Genomic DNA, 19449 nt, shown 5'->3' with positions numbered 1-19449 from the left:
GACTATATAAATCCTGTCGAGAAGTTAAAACAAATATAAAAAGTAACTCACATAAAAGAAGCTAAAAACTATGCAAATTGTAGCTATTATTATTATTAGCTGTATTTATCATTGGATGTATAAAAACATTTATATCATGAATGAATGAATCCCTCCTAGCCCAATATCGGCCACGGCGGCCAATCTCAACGGAGATCAGTCAGGTACGCAGGATATATTATAGTGCACAAGTGTGCGCAATACACAGGTGCACTCTCTGTTCTTGACTCTTTAGTTCGGTGAGACGGCAATCTGACAGTACCGGAGAGAGATCAGGCGCAGTACCAACGGCTTTACGTGTTTTCCGAGGCACGGAGGTATCACACCGTGCACTTCCTGACTCTGAGCTGCGACTGAGTAATTTTTAAACATGGAAAACCCAGTCGGTTATTATTTTGGCTCGATCCGATCGAACCTAAGACATCAGCACGGTAGTCATATTTTGCACTACGTACAAATATAACTACGCCACCGAGGTGAAGTGTATTTTGCGGTTCACGTTCATATATTTGAGGCATTAAGTGAGGTTTTGAGTTTGCATTGGGTTGTGTATGAGATTTTCGATTTTTTTTTAATACGTGCATGACATGTTGACCCCACACCTGATGGTAAGTGAAGTGAGGTCCAATAGAATGTCGACTGACGAGAGATAATCATGCCGGCCTGTTAGAATCGGATATACACAGGCTGATCCCGGAACGCGACAGTTACGTGGCCATTTTGGCGAGTTTTAACACCTTATGTAGGTACGGTGGTCGCTATCCAGGCAGATATAGAGTATATTCTACCACCAGCAAGACCGATGTAGTGTGCGTTATAGACTCCCCTTTATTATATAGCATGTATATTATAAAACTGTTGCATTGGAGATGTACTAGTTCAGATTCTCAGTCTCCCTTTGAGGATAAAAAGTAATTTACTTGTTATATTTGAAGAACTATTAACAAAGGAACAAGTTTGCCTTTCACTGTAACGTTTTGTCCTAATATTTCTTTGCTTTAAAATTGCAACTTGTTGCGCCATCTTCGTGGGATATGTGGTATTTCCAAACTATATCCGTTTGTGGGTGTTTACCGTGTTTTGATAGTATCGCGGGTCAAGAACATGATTGTGGGAATCCAGTGGGCGGTGAATTCGATTGCGAATTCAGTATGTAGAAACTAGATTATCAAATCAAATTATTTATTTGCTGAATACAGGTTACATGCAGAGCACCATTGTTATGTAAAATGGAAAATCTCGCCATGTTCTACCCTTATTGGGCGTGCAAATTTTTTGGCGAAAATAATATTAAATATAAGGGCAGTATATATTATAACAGTTACTACATAATCATATTATATTTATTATACAACATTTACAAGTTTACACTTATTATAATGTTAAGAAATCATCAATTGAGTAAAAGCATTTATTAATGAGGAAATTCTTTAAATAGTAAAAGATTAGTACCGACATTTTCATATTTATTTAATGCAGTTTGTCGTATTTGATTTCATCCGTGCTTGTTTATTCAAATTGCTTTTTATAATTTTTTAAAATTTAAATAGATGTATAAATAAATAAAATTTGATGTGAATATTTTAATCTCACTTCTGAATTAATTTTGCAATTAGATACATAACTTTTGGTTTACATCGTAGCCAGTGTAACTACTGAACTTCTCTCAGAATGGCGAACGCAGTGGAATACCAAACAATACTTTGTAATTCAAGGTGTTGGAAAGTGTTTTCTATTTATAGGCGGTCGTATCGCTTACCATCAGGCAAGAGGCAAGCTTGTCCCGTCATTCAAAGTAATAAAAGAAGTATTATGCAATAATAAACTTTACGTTTATCGTAATACTCCTGATATTTTATATTGATCTCAATCTCTCGTAGTCTATTACTCAGAAGTCTAACTTCTGCCGTGTGTAAATTGCATACACTTTTTATGTGGATACTTGCTGTATTTTGTATATTGTCATTGTTTAATTTCATAATAAGCAAATTTTAAAAGTTATAAATGATGATAACAATCATTGATCCTTCTCACATTTGTTATTCTTACATAATTTGATGTTTTTCTTATTTGTTAATTATTAACTATATTATTATTAAATAACTAAGTAAATAAGTAGTTCCATTCGGTGCATGCTGTGATGCCTGAAAGTAATGCCTTTAACACGTGTCTTATTTAAATGATTTATTTAGTTAAAGTTTTATTGTAATTACCACTGGATGTCCTAATAAAATAAAATAATAAAACGCTATTCAAGGAAGTCCGATCGAGTGTAATCGAAAACCGATTAATAAACTGGACCTTCTAATGAGTTTAAAAAGAATTAAAACTCATCAGATAATGTGACGCAATAGGAAGCTGAGTTCGGTTGTGTCTCGTGAACTAGATTTATTTCAGCCTTTCGCTCCATAAGGCTGAAAAAATGGCAAGTTTTCGTTTGAAGTTTATTTATTTATTGTTTCGGATTACCAGTAGATGAAGTACAGTAAGAATACAACCAAAAAAGACGCCTACATTAGCTTTGTTGAAGTTGCGTTACTTAAGCATTAGATTTTATTTTGTACTAGTTTTGCCTTCGGTTCCGACTGCGTTTACAAGAAAAAAGCAAGAAACAGTACGAAATTTTGCATTGCCTTGCGTCCCAAATAATATCCCATGTCCTAAAAAAATACAAGCAATTTATCCTAGCACTACGACTCTAACGCCATCTATTTTAAATATTATTAAACATCAGCTGTTTTACGTTTACTTCTAACAAACATCAAACAATTACACCAACTTTCGCATTTATAAAAAATAAAAACCTAGCCGAATTTCGGCGGCCAATTTAACGGAGATCAGGTAACTACGCAGGAGATATTATAGTGCACAAGTATGCGGAACACAGGTGCAATCTATGTTCCTTCACTCTCATTGTCTGGTGAGACGGCAATACATGACCGGAGAGATCAGGCGCAAGTCCAACGGCTTTACATGCGTGCATTCGCATAGATATTAGGATAAAGGTGGCTATAAACAAAAAAAATGCAGTGGAATTTACCCTTGTATTGGCGACGAAAAATATCCGAAATAAAACCCAAAAATATCACAATAAAAAATTTATTATCTATATAACATAACATATCCGACCGTAACCGTTATGAATCCTCTTTATTATACACTGTATAATGTGTATATAATACATGGCATTCTAGATTCGGCGAGTCTAGCAAAATCTGTCGTGAGATAAAAGAAATAAACACTCTTATTATAAATATAAAGCTTATGAATTTCTGTTTTGGTCTTTCGTAGATAATTCTAAGTTGCCATTCAATTACATTGTATTGGAATAGCTTCGATTAACTTTATCACCACAAAATTATCGATATAGATGATACGATGTATCTTAAGTACCATAGCATAGTTTTTATTAAAAAAAAAACTTTTATATTATGGCTTTTACCCATATTTTGCCAATGTCGAGTAATAATAGCAGATACAAAACAAAAAGAGACTATAACATCAGGTAATCAAAGTCTAAATTCCAAAAACTGAATTTCACTAGAAGTCGCCAAATCATAGACAATTTAAAACATAGCATTGCCATTTCATTGCCGATGGGCAAGTTTATGGTAATGCTATGGCGTTCGGTGCCTGGTTATTTAACGTTTAAGCAAGCGTATATAATAATTCAAACGATGCTCTGCGTTTTTAAAACTAAAGATATTCATAGACAAATTTGCGTGGGTTAGATTTTAAAATTAATGAAAATATATATTTTTTATCGATAATCGATGAACGAGTCAACTAATTACAGTCTTACTTTCAAACGACAAATTTAGACGAATATCGACAGCACAAAAAAATATATTTAAAAAACGCAGTAGTTTTACGTAACTAAAAATTATCTTCCGTACAAGTGCTATACGAGTTATAAATGAAATTATCGTGCGACGTCACTAATTATCGACAAATACATGAACATCGATAAAATTAGTAATGAAATTACCCCGTGAGTGATAATGGTGTTAAATGTTAGTCCATTTATATACACAAACACTGACCAAGGAACCCACAGGATTCCAGGAAGCTACTGGTAAGACTAGACACAAAAATATAGACATCTGGAAAGTTTTCGACCGATATTCCAGTTCGAAGTTGAAAGGTAAAGTAAATCAGTTTTTATAGAAATCGTCCATAGAGTTTACTTTTGTTGCTCGGTTAGTGGTATACGATCAATCATTAACAAAAGATGTTTCGTATTTGACAGGTAATAAAATAGGCATATAGTACTCGATATATGAACGACGAATGATAGTAATATCTGCCTTGACAAGCCATTGGTACTTTATATCATAGATCAGTTTCGTTAACAATGCTTACGTATATTCAACGAAGCAGAGTACAACGCAAATTTAGTACGACCATACATGCGCAAGCGCATATCAATACGCCATAATATAACATCACTGATAAGCCTATAAAATTCATCTTGAAAATAGGGCTAGACTTGTATAGAGAATTTCAATTCGTTTTGAGAAACAGAGTGCTATAATAAGTGCAGATTGTTGTGATGAATGACCATATCTGGGCATGTCATATCTTCGTGATGCGATATTAAATAAAAGTATTTAATTCAACAATTTCTTGTAATTGTTTGAACACACGTTTCAGTACTTGTAACAATAATAATTTAAACATAACAAAAAAACCATCACTCATATAAAAGATTCGAGTTTTGCATTTTTTTTTTCTATTTTATGGTTAAAATAACTGTCATTTGCATTACGATTATAATAAAAAAGCATTTATTCTAGTACTGTGGAAAAAAACGAAGCTTGCAAAATAATATGAACTCAAAATTTTGGCAATGTAATTTTATTTCCATGGAAGACATTCTGTATACAAAAAAAGCAAAAAAAAAACAAATTTATTGAAATTAACTCTAATGACATCAGTCAATATCTTAATTATATTGCAAGCTTCTTTTTTCGGATACCTCCTTTTACACCATCGCCGTAGTATAACTGAACTATTACAATTGGTCAAGTCTTTTAAAATAAATAACATGTATTATAATATTATTTGTATAAATAATATTACTATTTGACGATGGTGTAAGGAGTTGCGGTAGTGTTGTCCCTGTGAAAATATTGTAAAAATATTTCATTGCTAATATTGAAATTAATTATACTATTTAGAGTGTCGAGTTATATTGATATGCTGAATACTCATACAAAAGGATTTTTCACAAAATGCATAATACCGGAAAAAATCTACGTTAAATAAAAAAAAAACAAACTGCTAATCCTTTTTTCTATTCTTTATAAAATTCAAATAGCAAAATCGATGTTTTTTTTTAATATTTTCACAACACTAGCACAAGGGACAACCCTACCGCTCCACGTTATATTCACACCAGACACCGACGTGCGTGACCGTTTCGTCGCAATATTTACATGAAGTCGTCGTATTCGTCGTCAAAGTTACCGTACGACTCGTACTGACTTAGATGAGCCTGAAAAACAAGTTACATTTGGAATTGTTTTATTGGGGCAGTGTTGCCAACATTAGGAAGAGTGACCATAGACATTCAAATAGAGGAATAAAGATATAGACCTTTTAAGATATTAATATTCTGTAGATATGTTTGTTTATGTGACATATACATGCAAATTTATGTCTATTATCCCCCAATAATGTGATAGAGGGTGAGCCTTTTGCAATACTGGATTGTTTTTGCAAAATGCAAAACAAATTTACTAGTTCTACATTGTTGGAGTGGATAGAAGTATTCAAAATTGTTAACCGCAAAATGGTAAACAGAGAGGAAACTAATTTATTATAAGATGGGGGCAAGTATAAAGAAGTCCCCCCCGTGACCATGAAGGCTGCAAAGTCTTCGAAACGTCGGGAGAAAATTAAAATACTAACCGTGATAGAATTAGAAAATTAGTTTAATTTCAATGTCTAACATTCACGTAAACATAAGAAATCATTAAGTATAAAGACTTAGCTTTTCACATATTATTAAATAATTATGACCTTTCTTATGGTAAATTATATCTCTTTATCAAGTGTAACTAAAGAAAGTTCATACAGGCCTTTCTTGCTGCTATGAGTAAAATAATTATCATTGCTACTGCCACGATAATTAATACCTCACTCATTCTTATCAACCATTTTGCTTATCTCACAGGGTTGATAAGAAATATCACAATGCAATGATAGTGTAGCGTGCGTATCCACACGCGATAAAACACGACCATATTGATTTCAAGGCATATTTATAAACATTTGATAATGTATTACTGGAGACAATCTTGACATTGGCGTGGCAAGGTAAATGCTTAACCCTTCTTTGTACTTATTGTTATAAACCTATATGATATATCATAAGTCTGGTTATACTTTTAAGTTTTCTATTTTTTCATCAAGCATCAGGATGAAATTAATATAATTGGGTTTATATTGATACTTGTAAAATTATTCAAATAATTACCCATTAATAAGTTGGTGAGAAATGGAGTATAATTAATTCCTGGATGACTTTAATTCCATATACATATGGCAAGTTTTTAATAGTTTATCAGCCTATATAAAAGATTTTAAAACAAAAAAAGAAAATCATAAAACTCTCCTTTTTAAAGTGGGTATAAATCAATACTTACATTGTCACCTTCAACTTTTAACTTTGCTTTGCCCTTGCCCTTGGTGGGTTTCTTTGCCTTGTCGTTCTTCTCAGCTTTCTGTTTCTCAATGTAAAGGTTGTCTACTGTCAGCTTTATCCTTCTGATGTCTGCCGACGCCACTGGAAATTAAACAATAAATCATAATTAAAAATTATATAATATAATATAAGATCTGTATTGTATACTGTCCTTTTGTTGGGCACGGGCCACCTCTACTAATGAGAGGGATAAGGCCTAAATTAAATGGTTACTAGTCACAAAATTTCTAACTAAAATGACATGTCAGGAATAAATCGGCCTCGGTTACGTAGTTGTACTGCATGCGCGGTACGGCAGTGCTCTGAGGTCCTGGGTTCGAATCCCGGTTTGGGCAGTGATATTTGGGTTGTTCTGCTCAGAATCAGCCGAGTCTGGAATTTGTGCTCGATATGACGATATCGCCCCCTATCACATCATGGAACGGAATACACTTGGCGAAAAGTGTGTGCTCTGATTGCGTCTATGCGTATACCTTTTGGGGTATGTGCGTGTGTATAACTTAGAAATTTGAGGCGAGCCCTGCACTAAAAAATATGCATATCATGTTTTATTATTCTCAACTCTTAAAACCTTCAGTAAATAAATTGAAAACAAAATATTGTGATAGGGAAGATGGGCTGTTTGTCTCTTCATTCTAAAGTTGAATGTCATTGAACTCATAAGTTTAAAGACTTGCGACCGATTGCTAATTGTAACTACTAAAAAAAAAAACATGATATATAGAAATCTGCTGAAACATATTTGTGAAAACAAAGTCAACTCTATGATCTCTCTTCAAATCAGAGCTATATAGATGACAGAGTGAGTGCAATAACATATCTTGATCGGTAAAATTCAAAATCAACCATATAAAAATCAAAAGGGCTATAATATCTACTCACTTTGAACAACAATACTTTTCACTAGCCTCATCCACGGAATCCAGGGAACTCCTCCTTAGCTTTATATAAATTTATCTTTTTGCTGAGAAGGTCAGCAAATTCTGTGAACTCTGCCTTTGTGGTTGGATGAAAGGTGTCCAATTTGCCAGTCATGCCTTCTGTAATGCCTGTAAATTAAAAAATGTTGCATTAGTTTGGAAACTTACACGCTGGAGTATTATTTTCAATGATATGTGAAGTCTAATATATTTTATTGCTTTGAATGACGAGAAGAACTTGCCCTTCGCCTGATGGTAAGCGATACAACCGCCCATGAACAGTAGAAACAACATCCAACACCTAAAATTATAAAGTATTGTTTGATATTCCACTGCACTTGCCATCCTGAGACAAGAGATGAATCTTTATATGTCCAGTAGGTACACTGGCTACAATGTCCTTCAAAGCGGAACACAGCGGTGACTAGACACTGGTGGCAGAAATAGACATTGCGGTGGTACTTACCCAGGTGGACTTGCACATATAAGAAACCTACCACCAATAAATAATTACCAGTAATAATTCACAATAAAGGTGAAAAAAGCACTGGGAATGTATATAAATGGGCTGAATTATTTACAACCCGTCAATATAGCTATAGGTCTGTATGCGTTTACAGAAGCATTCATGGCTAAAGCTTCAGTATAATTATTATACCATTAAATGAGATCATGGTTACTAGCTTGAAGGACCTTCTAATCACAAATGATATCCCATCTATGTCAGCCTATAAGCCACTTGTATTGTGCACAATTTACAATGAATTGATATCTAGACTCACCAAAAGTTTCCATGGCTAGTTTTAAGTCCGACTCCTCCTGTAGTTGCTGCTGACGGAGCTTCTCAGCCAATTTTTGTTCAGGGGTCATTTCCTCAATCTTCTCTACTGAGACGCGCTCCGCCCGTTCGCGCTCTTGCCGCTATAAAATAATATATAGTCTATCATGTAATCGTTAGAATAAAAATTACTGCCTCGGTGGCGTAGTTTTAAGGCGTACGCGGTATGAGTACGACTGCGTCGACGAGGTTCTGGGTTCAAATCCTTGGTTGGGCAAAAATAAGTGACTGGGTTTTTCCATCTTTAAAATTATTCAGTCGCAGCTCGAGTCATTAAGATGGCAGTGTGATACCCCCGTGCCTCAGAAAGCATGTACAGCTGTTGATTCTGCACCTGATCTTTTTCCAGTCAAGTCAAATTGCCATCTCACTGGACCAAGTGACTGAAGGAACAGAGAGTGCACTTGTGTATTGCGCACACACTTGTGCATTACATGGCTAGAAGGCTTTTTATTTTAGAATAAAAATGAATATATAGACATTTTCATTTTCAGGTTCATTAAAAATTATGAAATCATATGAAACAAAGCATATAATTATGTTTAATAACATTTTATATTTGTAAATGCCAAAAGTCATATACTATATTTGTGTAGGGATTAATTTTATTTGTGTTTGTTAGAAGAAAATTAAAAAAAGATTACTTCTTTTTTAAATTGTTTAAAACTCAATGTTTTTTAAAGCTTACTTATTTTGTGCCACACAATAAATTACAAAGTTTGTAATTAAAATATGTGCAAGCTTATATCATGAATTCCAAATTGAGACCAGAGGTACAGTAGAATTATGTATTAACTAAATCACCACCCAGAAAAGGTCTAGAAAAAAAAAATCCAGCTACCATAATTTCATTGCTAAAATTATTAAATCACAAAAAAAATTATATTATTCTATATGTCATTCTAATATTGGATATATAATGAGTGTTTAAATGATAATTTGAAATGTTATCAAACAGTATATTTGTTAACCATTTGTTCTTAATTGCATAGAAGATAGAACAAATTAGATAATATATTCTTGAAAGTGTCTTACTTTGTCAATAACATAAATATGAAAGATTATGAAGACATTTACAAGTATAAATTAAACCTGAAAGCTACCAAAGAGATTTAGAAGAAATTTTACATATAGATAGAGGCCATAGACTAGTATTTATGACTTCTTTTGTAATAGAAATAATACAGTCCATTTTTATTTTGAATGGTTGCACTAGGATGAAGTCACAGTCAACCCTTACTTTTTAGTACAAACAAAAAGGAATAAGCAGACACAATTAGCCTGTTTTTCAAGCCATTTCCACCTTAAAGACTCATATATTTCTTTAATCATTAATTATAAATAGGTTTCCTGCTCATTATCAGCCTTGAGTTCGAATTTGGAGCCTAAATATAGGCTCCTATCATATCAGACAAAACACATGGCAAAATGTGCCTGCTTTGGTTGCACCCCTGCCCCAGGAAATAAAGGTGTGATGTGTTTGTTTTCTAGATCACAAAAACACTAAACAGAACAGTCTAGGTACAAAGCCACAACCAATTTGGATTATCATTCTCAACACCATACTATTAATGAGGCTTGTTTTATGATAAAATGTTATTCAAATAATTTTGGTCTTATAGTCAATTTCAAATTGTGTTTGCATTTTCTGGTGCTGCTATTTGAGGCAAATCAGTGTTGGTTTAAATAACCTGGAGATCTATGTGTAATAACTATGTTTTTATTATATTGCATTAACAAAAGTCCACATAGGCATTGTGAGATTTCCTTTAAAACAAACTAACAGGAAAGTTCTAGAAACTATTTTGAGTTATGAGCATTTGCGCCAATTGCGTGACTCAGCTTGATTGTTAGAGAATAAATAACCACAGGACAGGACTAAGAGATCACCCACACTAGCATAGCATGGTCAAATATGGTCAAATTATGGTACAATATGTTGAGGAACCAACCTCTCTTTCGGCTATTTTGTCGTGTATTTTCTTCTTCGGCTTCGGCGGAGGCGCGGGCTGTTCTGTTTTCTCCTCATCTTTCTTTTCCTCTTCCTCGTCCTCCCAACTCTCCTGCGGAATAACCAGAATAAGTGACGTCAACACGTAGGCACTGCGAGTTGAGGTTAAGTTCGAAAACTAGCCAAAATGTCAAGAACGAAATACAGAAATAAATTCTATTGAGCAAAACGCAACGTTGGCAACGAATGCATTACCTTGACGTTGTCTTCCTCGTCCTCGCCTTCCCATTTATTCGAACTTGTCAACGTGGTCGGCAGTTTCGGCTCGAAATTATCCGCATCTAAAAAATATCACACTGACATTTACAATAGCACTTACAAGTAAAGATTTATTTTTTACATTTACAATAACACGCACGTACCCCACGACACATCCATGTTTACGTACGCACAAATAGCACCAATCTAATTTTGTTAACTTTTCACGTGAATACGAAATCAGCGAGCGGGCCGACTTAGTGCAACGGTGGTTTTTTATCACAAGATGTCTCCAGGGTCGTCGAATGTTACGACAACAATGTACTCAAGCGAATTTTGTCAAACGACAGAGGCTTTTCTGCAATGACCACGACCGGATTGAGAAACGACGAACAAATGACATAATTTTGGCGAATCCCCAACGAAAATATGATCAAAATTTGATAAGCGAAAATATGACTCCATTGCAGACGATAATTTTCGAGTCACTAATAATTTTCAATATGGCCGCCGGCCAATGTTGCCAGTTCAAATAAGGAACATCAATAATCATTGGTAGGTATCGATTAAAATTAAAAGTAAAAATGATAACTACAATAACAATTTTGATAAAATTTTAAGATTTAAAATGCCTAATTCCTATTCGTATAATCTAGATCATCACAAATCATTTTGTTCGTCATCATGTACAACAATGATTTCTACGGAAAACGTGACCTTACTGATTTAGCAATGTTGATTTCGTATAACATAAGACATGGCGAAAAAGAAAATAGAAATATTTATTGAAGTACATAATGAGAAAGAGTTTGAACAGATTCTTTTTAGCAATTTTGATAATATCGTATGTTAGTATGGTGCAAGTTTCTAACTCCATTTCTATATTCTCTAAGTTGTATTTCGTTGATTAATTATAATCTATCAAATCTATGGTAGTAATATTATAAGTAATAATAAATAATATACATAAATAAATAACTAATGAGGGGTGTCGCTGATCAGTTTTTCTATACTTACCTATCTCTAATATTCTCCAGGTGCCGAAGTGTATAGTAAGTTTGTTGGGTCCTGCACAGCACTAGACAGACTATTCACGACTATCAAGCTAGACTGGAGTGACGGGAAAATGGTCTTTTTGAAAGTATGATTCGTTTGATAAGTAAACATAGTTATATTTAAAATCTTTCGTGTCTATTGAATATTTGTTCACCTGGAATCAACGATGACTGGCCTCAGCAAAAAAAAAAAATACTGAGTAAAGGTTTGGAGATAGAAAAGAGGATATAATAAGCTCAGGCAAAAAGGCCTATTTTATTGACTTGAGCGAACTAATTTCGGATTGTAGAAGATGTTTTGTTTTCAAAGCATATTTCTGCCCGAATTTCGATATTATTTTTAACTTCTAGGTGCCTGCAGACGATATAGAATCATTGAAAAGATTTCATAATCAGAGTGAGCCTGTGTACTTGTTTATAATGGTGAGTTCTAATATAAATTAAATATAATTTGTGGCTCTCATAAAAATGCGAAATTGCAACATTTTTAATTCTTCTCCCGGTCGCTTAATTTAAATTCATTTTTATAAACAAAATAAATATTATATTGTGACAGTAAATTAATCTAATTTGAATAATAAAATTATACTCGAGTTAGACAAACAAAAAGTTAAAAATATATCTCCTAGATGGCAACAAGATTGAAGCTTCAAAATGTTATTCTACGTTATTTACTGAATATTTTAATAATTATATTATATTATTAAGGTCAGGTGGGGCAAGTGCGCCGACGGGGTAAGTGCACCTGCCCTAAAAAAATCGAGAACTATTGATGTTATACAATTACCGCAATCTTACATCTATGCTACTAACTGAAATACAGTTCCACTAAAAACATAAATGGCTATGTTCATTTTAATACGATTTATTCGCCATTTTATTTTAAGTGTCATTTAGACCTGTAAACCGAGATAACCCCGTGAAAGATAACATCAAATATTTCAAGATATTTAACATATTTCTGTAAACCAGTAAGGTGAATACATAGTTTAAACCATTTATTTTAACTTCCTGTCTGAATTTTATTAATATATACTAAAATAAAGGATTTTTTAGCATTGCGAAAAAATGTACCTCAAAATTAGTCGAGTAGGGCAAGTGCGCCACAGTTAATAGCCGTATGGCGCACTTGCCCCTGATCCATATATAACCAACCTTTTTGAGAATATGTTTTACTAATATGAATTATTATTATTAAAATGTTAAACTTAACAGCATAATTTTTGTACTCAAGGTATTTTGTTTTGAGCTGACTTAAATAATAGGGCGATGTTTTAGATGGTTCGATTTTACAAAGAAAAACTGAAATACCTTGGTCTAGAGCAGCTTTACGTGAAGAGGTTGCAACTGTTCGATCAGGCACGTTATCTGGGTATAATGCAGCTAAAACATATCAAATGTCATAAAGCCAAATTCTAAGTAGTTGAGTTATAACGCATTCAAAATTGTTAATTCCTACATTTTTGTATGTTTTTTTTAGTTTTTAGAAATAAAATGGATTTTATATTAGGGCTACCATTTTTTTATTCCAACATATCCGCACACAAAACTCTAATATTAATACCTAAATATAGCAAAAAAAATGTTTTGAAGCCCTGATTTACAAATATATGGCGCACTTACCCCGAATTTGATTTGACAGCCGTAGTTTGTTATAATATTGAGTGATTATAAATTATCCAAGAGCAATGCGAGTAAAACTTATTTCTCTATGGACTAAAATGAGTGTTTTTTTTATAATGTTTCATATTGGCGTCATTTTTTACACAGGCGCACTTACCCCATTTCCGGAGGCAAGTGCGCCTACTACCATTTTTTTTACTTTGAGCAAAATATTATTAATTTATGGTCCGATTTCCTTGAATGGCCTTAGGTTATTATCACAAAATACCAAATATTCTTAAATTAATAAAATTACATTCTTAAGTCAGCACAAAAAGAAATTATTTAGCATTGAATCCAGCTATGAAAATTTTATGGCGCACTTGCCCCGACTGACCTTATGTCTATCGTTATTGAGACTGATTTTAATTTACAGCCCGGATATAATTGTATTTAGTCTGGTATATTGCATGAATTGTTCCAATTTATGTTTTTTTCATAAAAAGTAAATATCTACTGCGGATGTCGTGTAGGAATTTCGACATTTTAAAAAATAAAAAAACAATATTAATCTTAATAATGTATTCGAAACAAAGTTAAAAAACAACTTACAACTTCATTTGTTAAATTTAATTTATTCATGTATACTTGAAAAATACATTTTTTAATCCAACAAATTTTTTTTTATTAAATAGAACCAGAAAGTAACGAAGGTATTACGAGGTGTCAACAGCTTGAAGTTCGCTGAAGTAGCCAAGCAAGAGTTGTATTACTACAAAAAACAACTAGAGGGCGTTGTTTTCGATCGGCCTATGTACGAAATAGACGAACCCACTCCTGATGAAATGGTATTTAAACATTATTTTATGTAGGTAGAACATTTTCAAAGTTACAATAATACTTTGTCAAAAGAGAAGGCCATTATTACTATATCCATTTATAAGCCTAATCATTGTCTTAATTCCCGTTGTCCTAGTATTATTCATGAAGATCTTGGCATAAAACCTATCCAAAAATAGATTTACATTAAGGCAATGTGTTTTTATAAGTAATAAAAGTTTCTTTACCAGTGGCATAGAGTAGTTCAGGCGAGGGCGGAGGGAGTACTATCAGTGGTGCGGCGAAATGCGTAAAATTAAACTATTTTATTTACTTACATGTATCAGTGGCTAAGGGAGGGAGGCTGGTTCGTGGTTCTTTTTTGTTGTAATGACCTTTTTTTCCTCTCGCCCTGTGTTTTGGGCGGCTAATACCCAAAATTGGGCGAACCCAAATCGCCTCGGGCAACGAGAACCCACGTTACGCCGCTACCCACTACTTATCTTCAGATAATTTAACTGACTAGTTCTTATTTCGGAACTCTCACGCACATGTAAGTAGGGGCAAAAGCTAGTTTAAAGAAGTGACAATGACCAGAACATTGCCTATCAGGATTGGATGAACGCTCGAGCAGCGGTAAAGGAGCAAGAGATTATATCTTCTACTGCTCGTCGCGTGGCTCGTCAAGCGGCTCGGAAGCGGCACCGAGCCGAGCTGATGGTACCACATCTGCGAGAATTGAACTTCGTACTCTTCTGGCCTCATTGCAAGCATGCGCATCCTGAGCTGTATGAAAGATGGGATGTGAACAGTAAAGATTATAACTTACTATTTATTACACTACTGATTTAGATGCTTAAGTTTGTGAAGGTCTTGGATGTTTGTTATAAGTTATGGCCAGTGGCGGCTTTAACCAACGCGAGGCCCTAGACGATTCTAAGATGCTAAAAAGGTCTTCCAAGGCACCAATCGTGGTCCAATGTGGTTGCCCGGTTTGCCAATCCCTTCTCTCCAAAACCGCCATTGATAATACAAAGACAGATAGACTTATTTGGATAATATCTGGTTTCGTCCCCGGCCCGTGAGCATTGAGGCTGCAAATACTACAAAAGGAAGTAAAATTACACATAAAACCGCAATAGAATCCAAAAACTAGTTTTATGTCGATGGATGTTTGATATAACTACGTAATTTTTTGAATGGATGTCATAACTATGTTTTAATCTGTACGTTAGGTTTAAATTTGGCGTTTAACAGACTATAATATGATTAACATAGTTTGAACGAGAGTTGGTGGAACTGTAATTTATTTTAGTTCAGATTGTATGCGTAACGATTATCCAAAATTATTGTAGAAGCTATACTATATGTTTGAAGGCAGAAAGATGTTGCAATAGATTATACCTAAACAGATTCTCGCATAAAAGATCCTTACCATATACATGTTTCAGACATAATAATGGTAGGTCGTGAAGAAATACAATTGACTAAGGAAATAGCACTGGATATATTGTACGCTGGTGACGCGCCGATAAACGAAGCGTCCATGTACGAACTGTTGAACGGCGAAGCTTTAGCGATATGCTTCAGATTGCTCGACACAGAGAAACATTTCGTTTGTAAGATTTATTACTTTACAAATAGGGGAATGGTGATGAATTGTAAAATGAACAATTTAGTTTCTTTTTTATTTAAAAATATTATCATTCATGAAAGAACATAAATAATACCTAACTTTGGCAATAACGTACCATGTTTTTTTTTATATTTCGATGCTAATGTAAAGGTTTGTTGGTGGATATACTTTATATCCGCCCGGATAGCGATTACCGTACACGAGGTGTTCAAACTCGCTATAGTAGCCCACGTAAGTGTGTCGCGTTCCAGCTCCAACAGACCGGCATAATTGTGTCGACTGCCGAGGGGCAATCATCTTTCGTTAGTCGACATTTTCGTTTATTTATTCAACCTCACTCCATACCATTAGGTGTAGTGAGATTATTTTGCCGTGCACGTCTGAAAACCAAAACCTAGTTTATACCTGCAAAACACCACAAAAACCTACAAATAGTAGAAACACCATCCAAACACTTTATAACAAAGTATTGCCCTTCAATAAACCGCCTCAACATTTGTAGACATTGGATACTAAATATCAAAAATAAAACAATCACAAATCCTAACTTAAAACCTAGGGGGTAGGCAGCACTAGGACATTTATTTTTCGCCGCGTGTGTTCCGTAAACAAAATTGAATGGAGCGTGCTCCATTTTTTACTTTATTTTCTCTTACATCTACAGCTTTAGTACGTAAAATCCTTTACGAAGAGATACCGCAATACGATGAAAACAAGAGTTTAGAAGACCAACTGCCGGCTATGACTGCATTCGATTTTTACAAAAGTTATAGCCCGACAAAAGAGGAGATATTGCAACGAAAACAAGAAGAAAGGATGAAACAGAAGGTAAGGAAAGAGTTGTAAAGACCATTAATTGAGACTTTTTAAGACCGAATTTAGAATGTTAGTGCAATGTTAACGTTTGGGCAAATAAGAATCCAGTTGGTTGGAATTTAATTCAGGCGAATTAAGTTGAAAAATGGCCAACGCAAGCGTTTTCAAATTGATACAAGTACTATCGTTTAGACGATTGGGAAGTTTAAAAGCAATCAATACAAGCGGCCAGTTTTGTGGAGTTGCTTACTCGTTCTGCTCGGTTAGTATTTTTAATGTATATAGGTGATTGCGAGTGGCGAGTTGTGACAATCTACGCTAAATGCCTTACATACTTTAGAACTTACCTTAACTTAGCCAACTAGGTAATCGACATCGAGCTGTGATAAGGAAAGAGAAATATGTAGTCTACAGGTTAATATTGTCCTTCATTTGGTAACGCTCGGCCAGGACGTATTGTCCGGCTTTTGAATTGAAAACCAATTTAAAATAATTTGTTCTAAACTCTTCTTTTATTTTCGAATAAAGCGAAAGAAATATGACATTCATTGCAGTTTAAATTTATAAATACTGAGGAATAGTTTAGAAGATACTTTTCTGTTCTAGGAAGAAATCAAAGAGAATCGGGCTCGGCGACTCTCTGAGATGCAACGTCTGGCCCGCCAAGCTATCGAGGAGGCAAGAGAGCGTAAGAGAGCTGAAAAAGAACAACATAAGTTGGAACTGTTAAAAGCTGGGGTTGGTACTTGGTAGGCTTAGCTTTCTACAAAAATTGAAGAAGCAATTACCTTTTTCTTTGGTTTTGCGTCATATAACATCAGGAGAACTGATTTTGAAATTTTATTTAATTCTTTACAGCAGACATTGCTATAAGTGCAAGTAAATTTCGTTTATCTGCCTTTATAGGTACCACTACTGTAAATGATCGGCGCATTATAGTTTCTTAAGTACGTTGCGGATATTTTTATATATTTATTTATTTCCAATATTATCTTAATAGGAATTACACCCAATGCTATAATCGTCATACAATTCAACAATAGACGTATCATAACAATTTATAGAGTTGATACATAATATTTCTGGAGTTACTCTTATAAATTCGAATTGACATCGATTAATTTTTCGACCAACCGCATTCGTGAGCTCAACTCCCCTTGGAAGATAGTTTCTGATCAAGCGCGTAAGAAACCCCACAAAAGATATTGCTTTATAATCGAATCTGAGACCATACACATAAAAGCTTGCGTATACGGCCACTAAAAAGAGAAAATCTAACAAATATATATTTATATTATTTTTTAGAACCTTTCTGCCTTAGAGCAGTTGAAAATGGAACCAAGTGAAGAAAATATATCAATCGTTGTTCCAGAGGTAAGTTTTTAATAGAATATAAATTAGGGGTTACGTATCGAAGATTATAAGAATTCTTTCATACGCATTTGGATATTGATTGACCAATAGTGTCTGCTAATAGCTGAAAATACCAAAGGGTCTTGATCAATATCTCTTCGAACTTTAGGATTGGACCAATGTGAATAAAGCACGTACATGCCCTTTCAGTGTTTCTAACAGGTTGGTTTGGAAATATTTAGAGGTTTATGTTCAGCAATGGACTTCTAAGGCTGATAAAGAAGAAGACGCAAATAGTAAAAAATTCTATTATAACATTTTTGATGGTTGGGTTTGTTTTTTGGGATTAGCAGTTAACGATTTTTTTTAAGCAATAATGTATTATAGCTTTTATTAGCATGGAATATTAATTTATTGGTCCAACATCTACAAATGCGTACACCTCTAATCGTCCAGCAACTCTCAGATGAAGAAGTGAGCGATGAAGAAGAAATCGACATAGGCTACTGTCCCCCTCCAGGTCTATTGATACCTGGCTTCTATGCCCCTCCAAACGACATCGCTAAGGCTAACGCGTTGGCCATTTTATTTCCTAAGGTACGTGTTTTAAAGTTCTTATATAAGATGGATTTTGGAGATTGGACCGTAACTGCAGTAACCTTAACCGCAGTAAATATAGGAAGAAAAATGGGGCAATAAGAGCCATAACTGGTGCACCTACATAAAAAAGTCTGGTTTTAATTTAGGAATATTTTTTAATCAGAACATATTTTGGGATATGAATAATCAGCAAGAAGTGAACAATATTTTGTAGATCTGAATTATAATGATACCAACTACTGTACTAAGAATCACACAATAAAGATTTGATTTGATTTGATTTATAAATAATAATAAATTTGAGGCAAATGGTTTGTATTTCTCACATCGAGATGTACTTCAATGATTTTTCAAAAGGATTAAAAGACTACTTTCTGATGGCCCTTATTGATATATCTAATTAATATAACTTTTGACTGGCAGTATGTCTGGACTTTTAAGATCATCAGGTCGCGTTCACCTGTCCTAAGAATACAGTGATTTTCAGTTGGTCCATGAGCACGTGACACCTCAATCCGAGTTCCTGCCGCCTCACGTTTTAGTCATGCTTGATATAAACAAACGGTACAAAGCTATTGATGTCCTGAAGCATCACCGAAATGCTGTATTACACGTAAGTATACTCACACCCTTACAATCCAAGACTAGGTGAAACCTCAACTATTTTACCTGTTAAAGACTTTGTTTTTAATAATCTTTGTAATATAAATTTGTTTTTAATAGAAATGTTATATAGTATAGTAATAAAATCAAGGTAATCTTAAATTACAACTTAAAATAGTATACAGGGTCATTTTGAGACTGCTTTACTAAATGAAACCACATACTCGTCTTCAACTTTGCTGACATTGAG

At 34.0% G+C, this 19449-nt stretch overlaps 2 protein-coding genes across 3 annotated transcripts; one reads left to right on the top strand and one right to left on the bottom strand.

Moving 5' to 3' along the window:
* Positions 1-3122: 3122 nt before the first annotated feature.
* On the bottom strand, positions 3123-11231 carry LOC115450308 (eukaryotic translation initiation factor 3 subunit J). The gene is given in 8 exon segments (XM_030178307.2): positions 3123-5536; positions 6690-6829; positions 7631-7658; positions 7661-7797; positions 8451-8589; positions 10459-10569; positions 10713-10798; positions 10880-11231. Coding segments are annotated over 8 exon segments (720 nt in total). The 5' UTR covers positions 10896-11231; the 3' UTR covers positions 3123-5473.
* Positions 11232-11408: 177 nt separating this feature from the next.
* LOC119191198 lies at positions 11409-19209 on the top strand (the record flags this gene model as incomplete). Of its 2 annotated transcripts, XM_037445096.1 has the most annotated exon segments (11): positions 11411-11563; positions 11753-11856; positions 12122-12193; positions 14068-14220; positions 14804-15002; positions 15643-15810; positions 16492-16655; positions 17250-17381; positions 17949-18017; positions 18453-18593; positions 19084-19209. In XM_037445096.1, coding segments are annotated over 11 exon segments (1419 nt in total), but the record flags the coding sequence as incomplete, so codon positions are not given.
* Between the last annotated feature and the right edge of the window lie 240 nt (positions 19210-19449).

This window comes from Manduca sexta, unplaced genomic scaffold, assembly GCF_014839805.1.
Source record: "Manduca sexta isolate Smith_Timp_Sample1 unplaced genomic scaffold, JHU_Msex_v1.0 HiC_scaffold_1174, whole genome shotgun sequence".
NCBI lineage: Eukaryota > Metazoa > Arthropoda > Insecta > Lepidoptera > Sphingidae > Manduca > Manduca sexta.
Note: the sequence above shows the minus strand (reverse complement) of the source record. Positions and strands in the feature narration are given on the sequence as shown.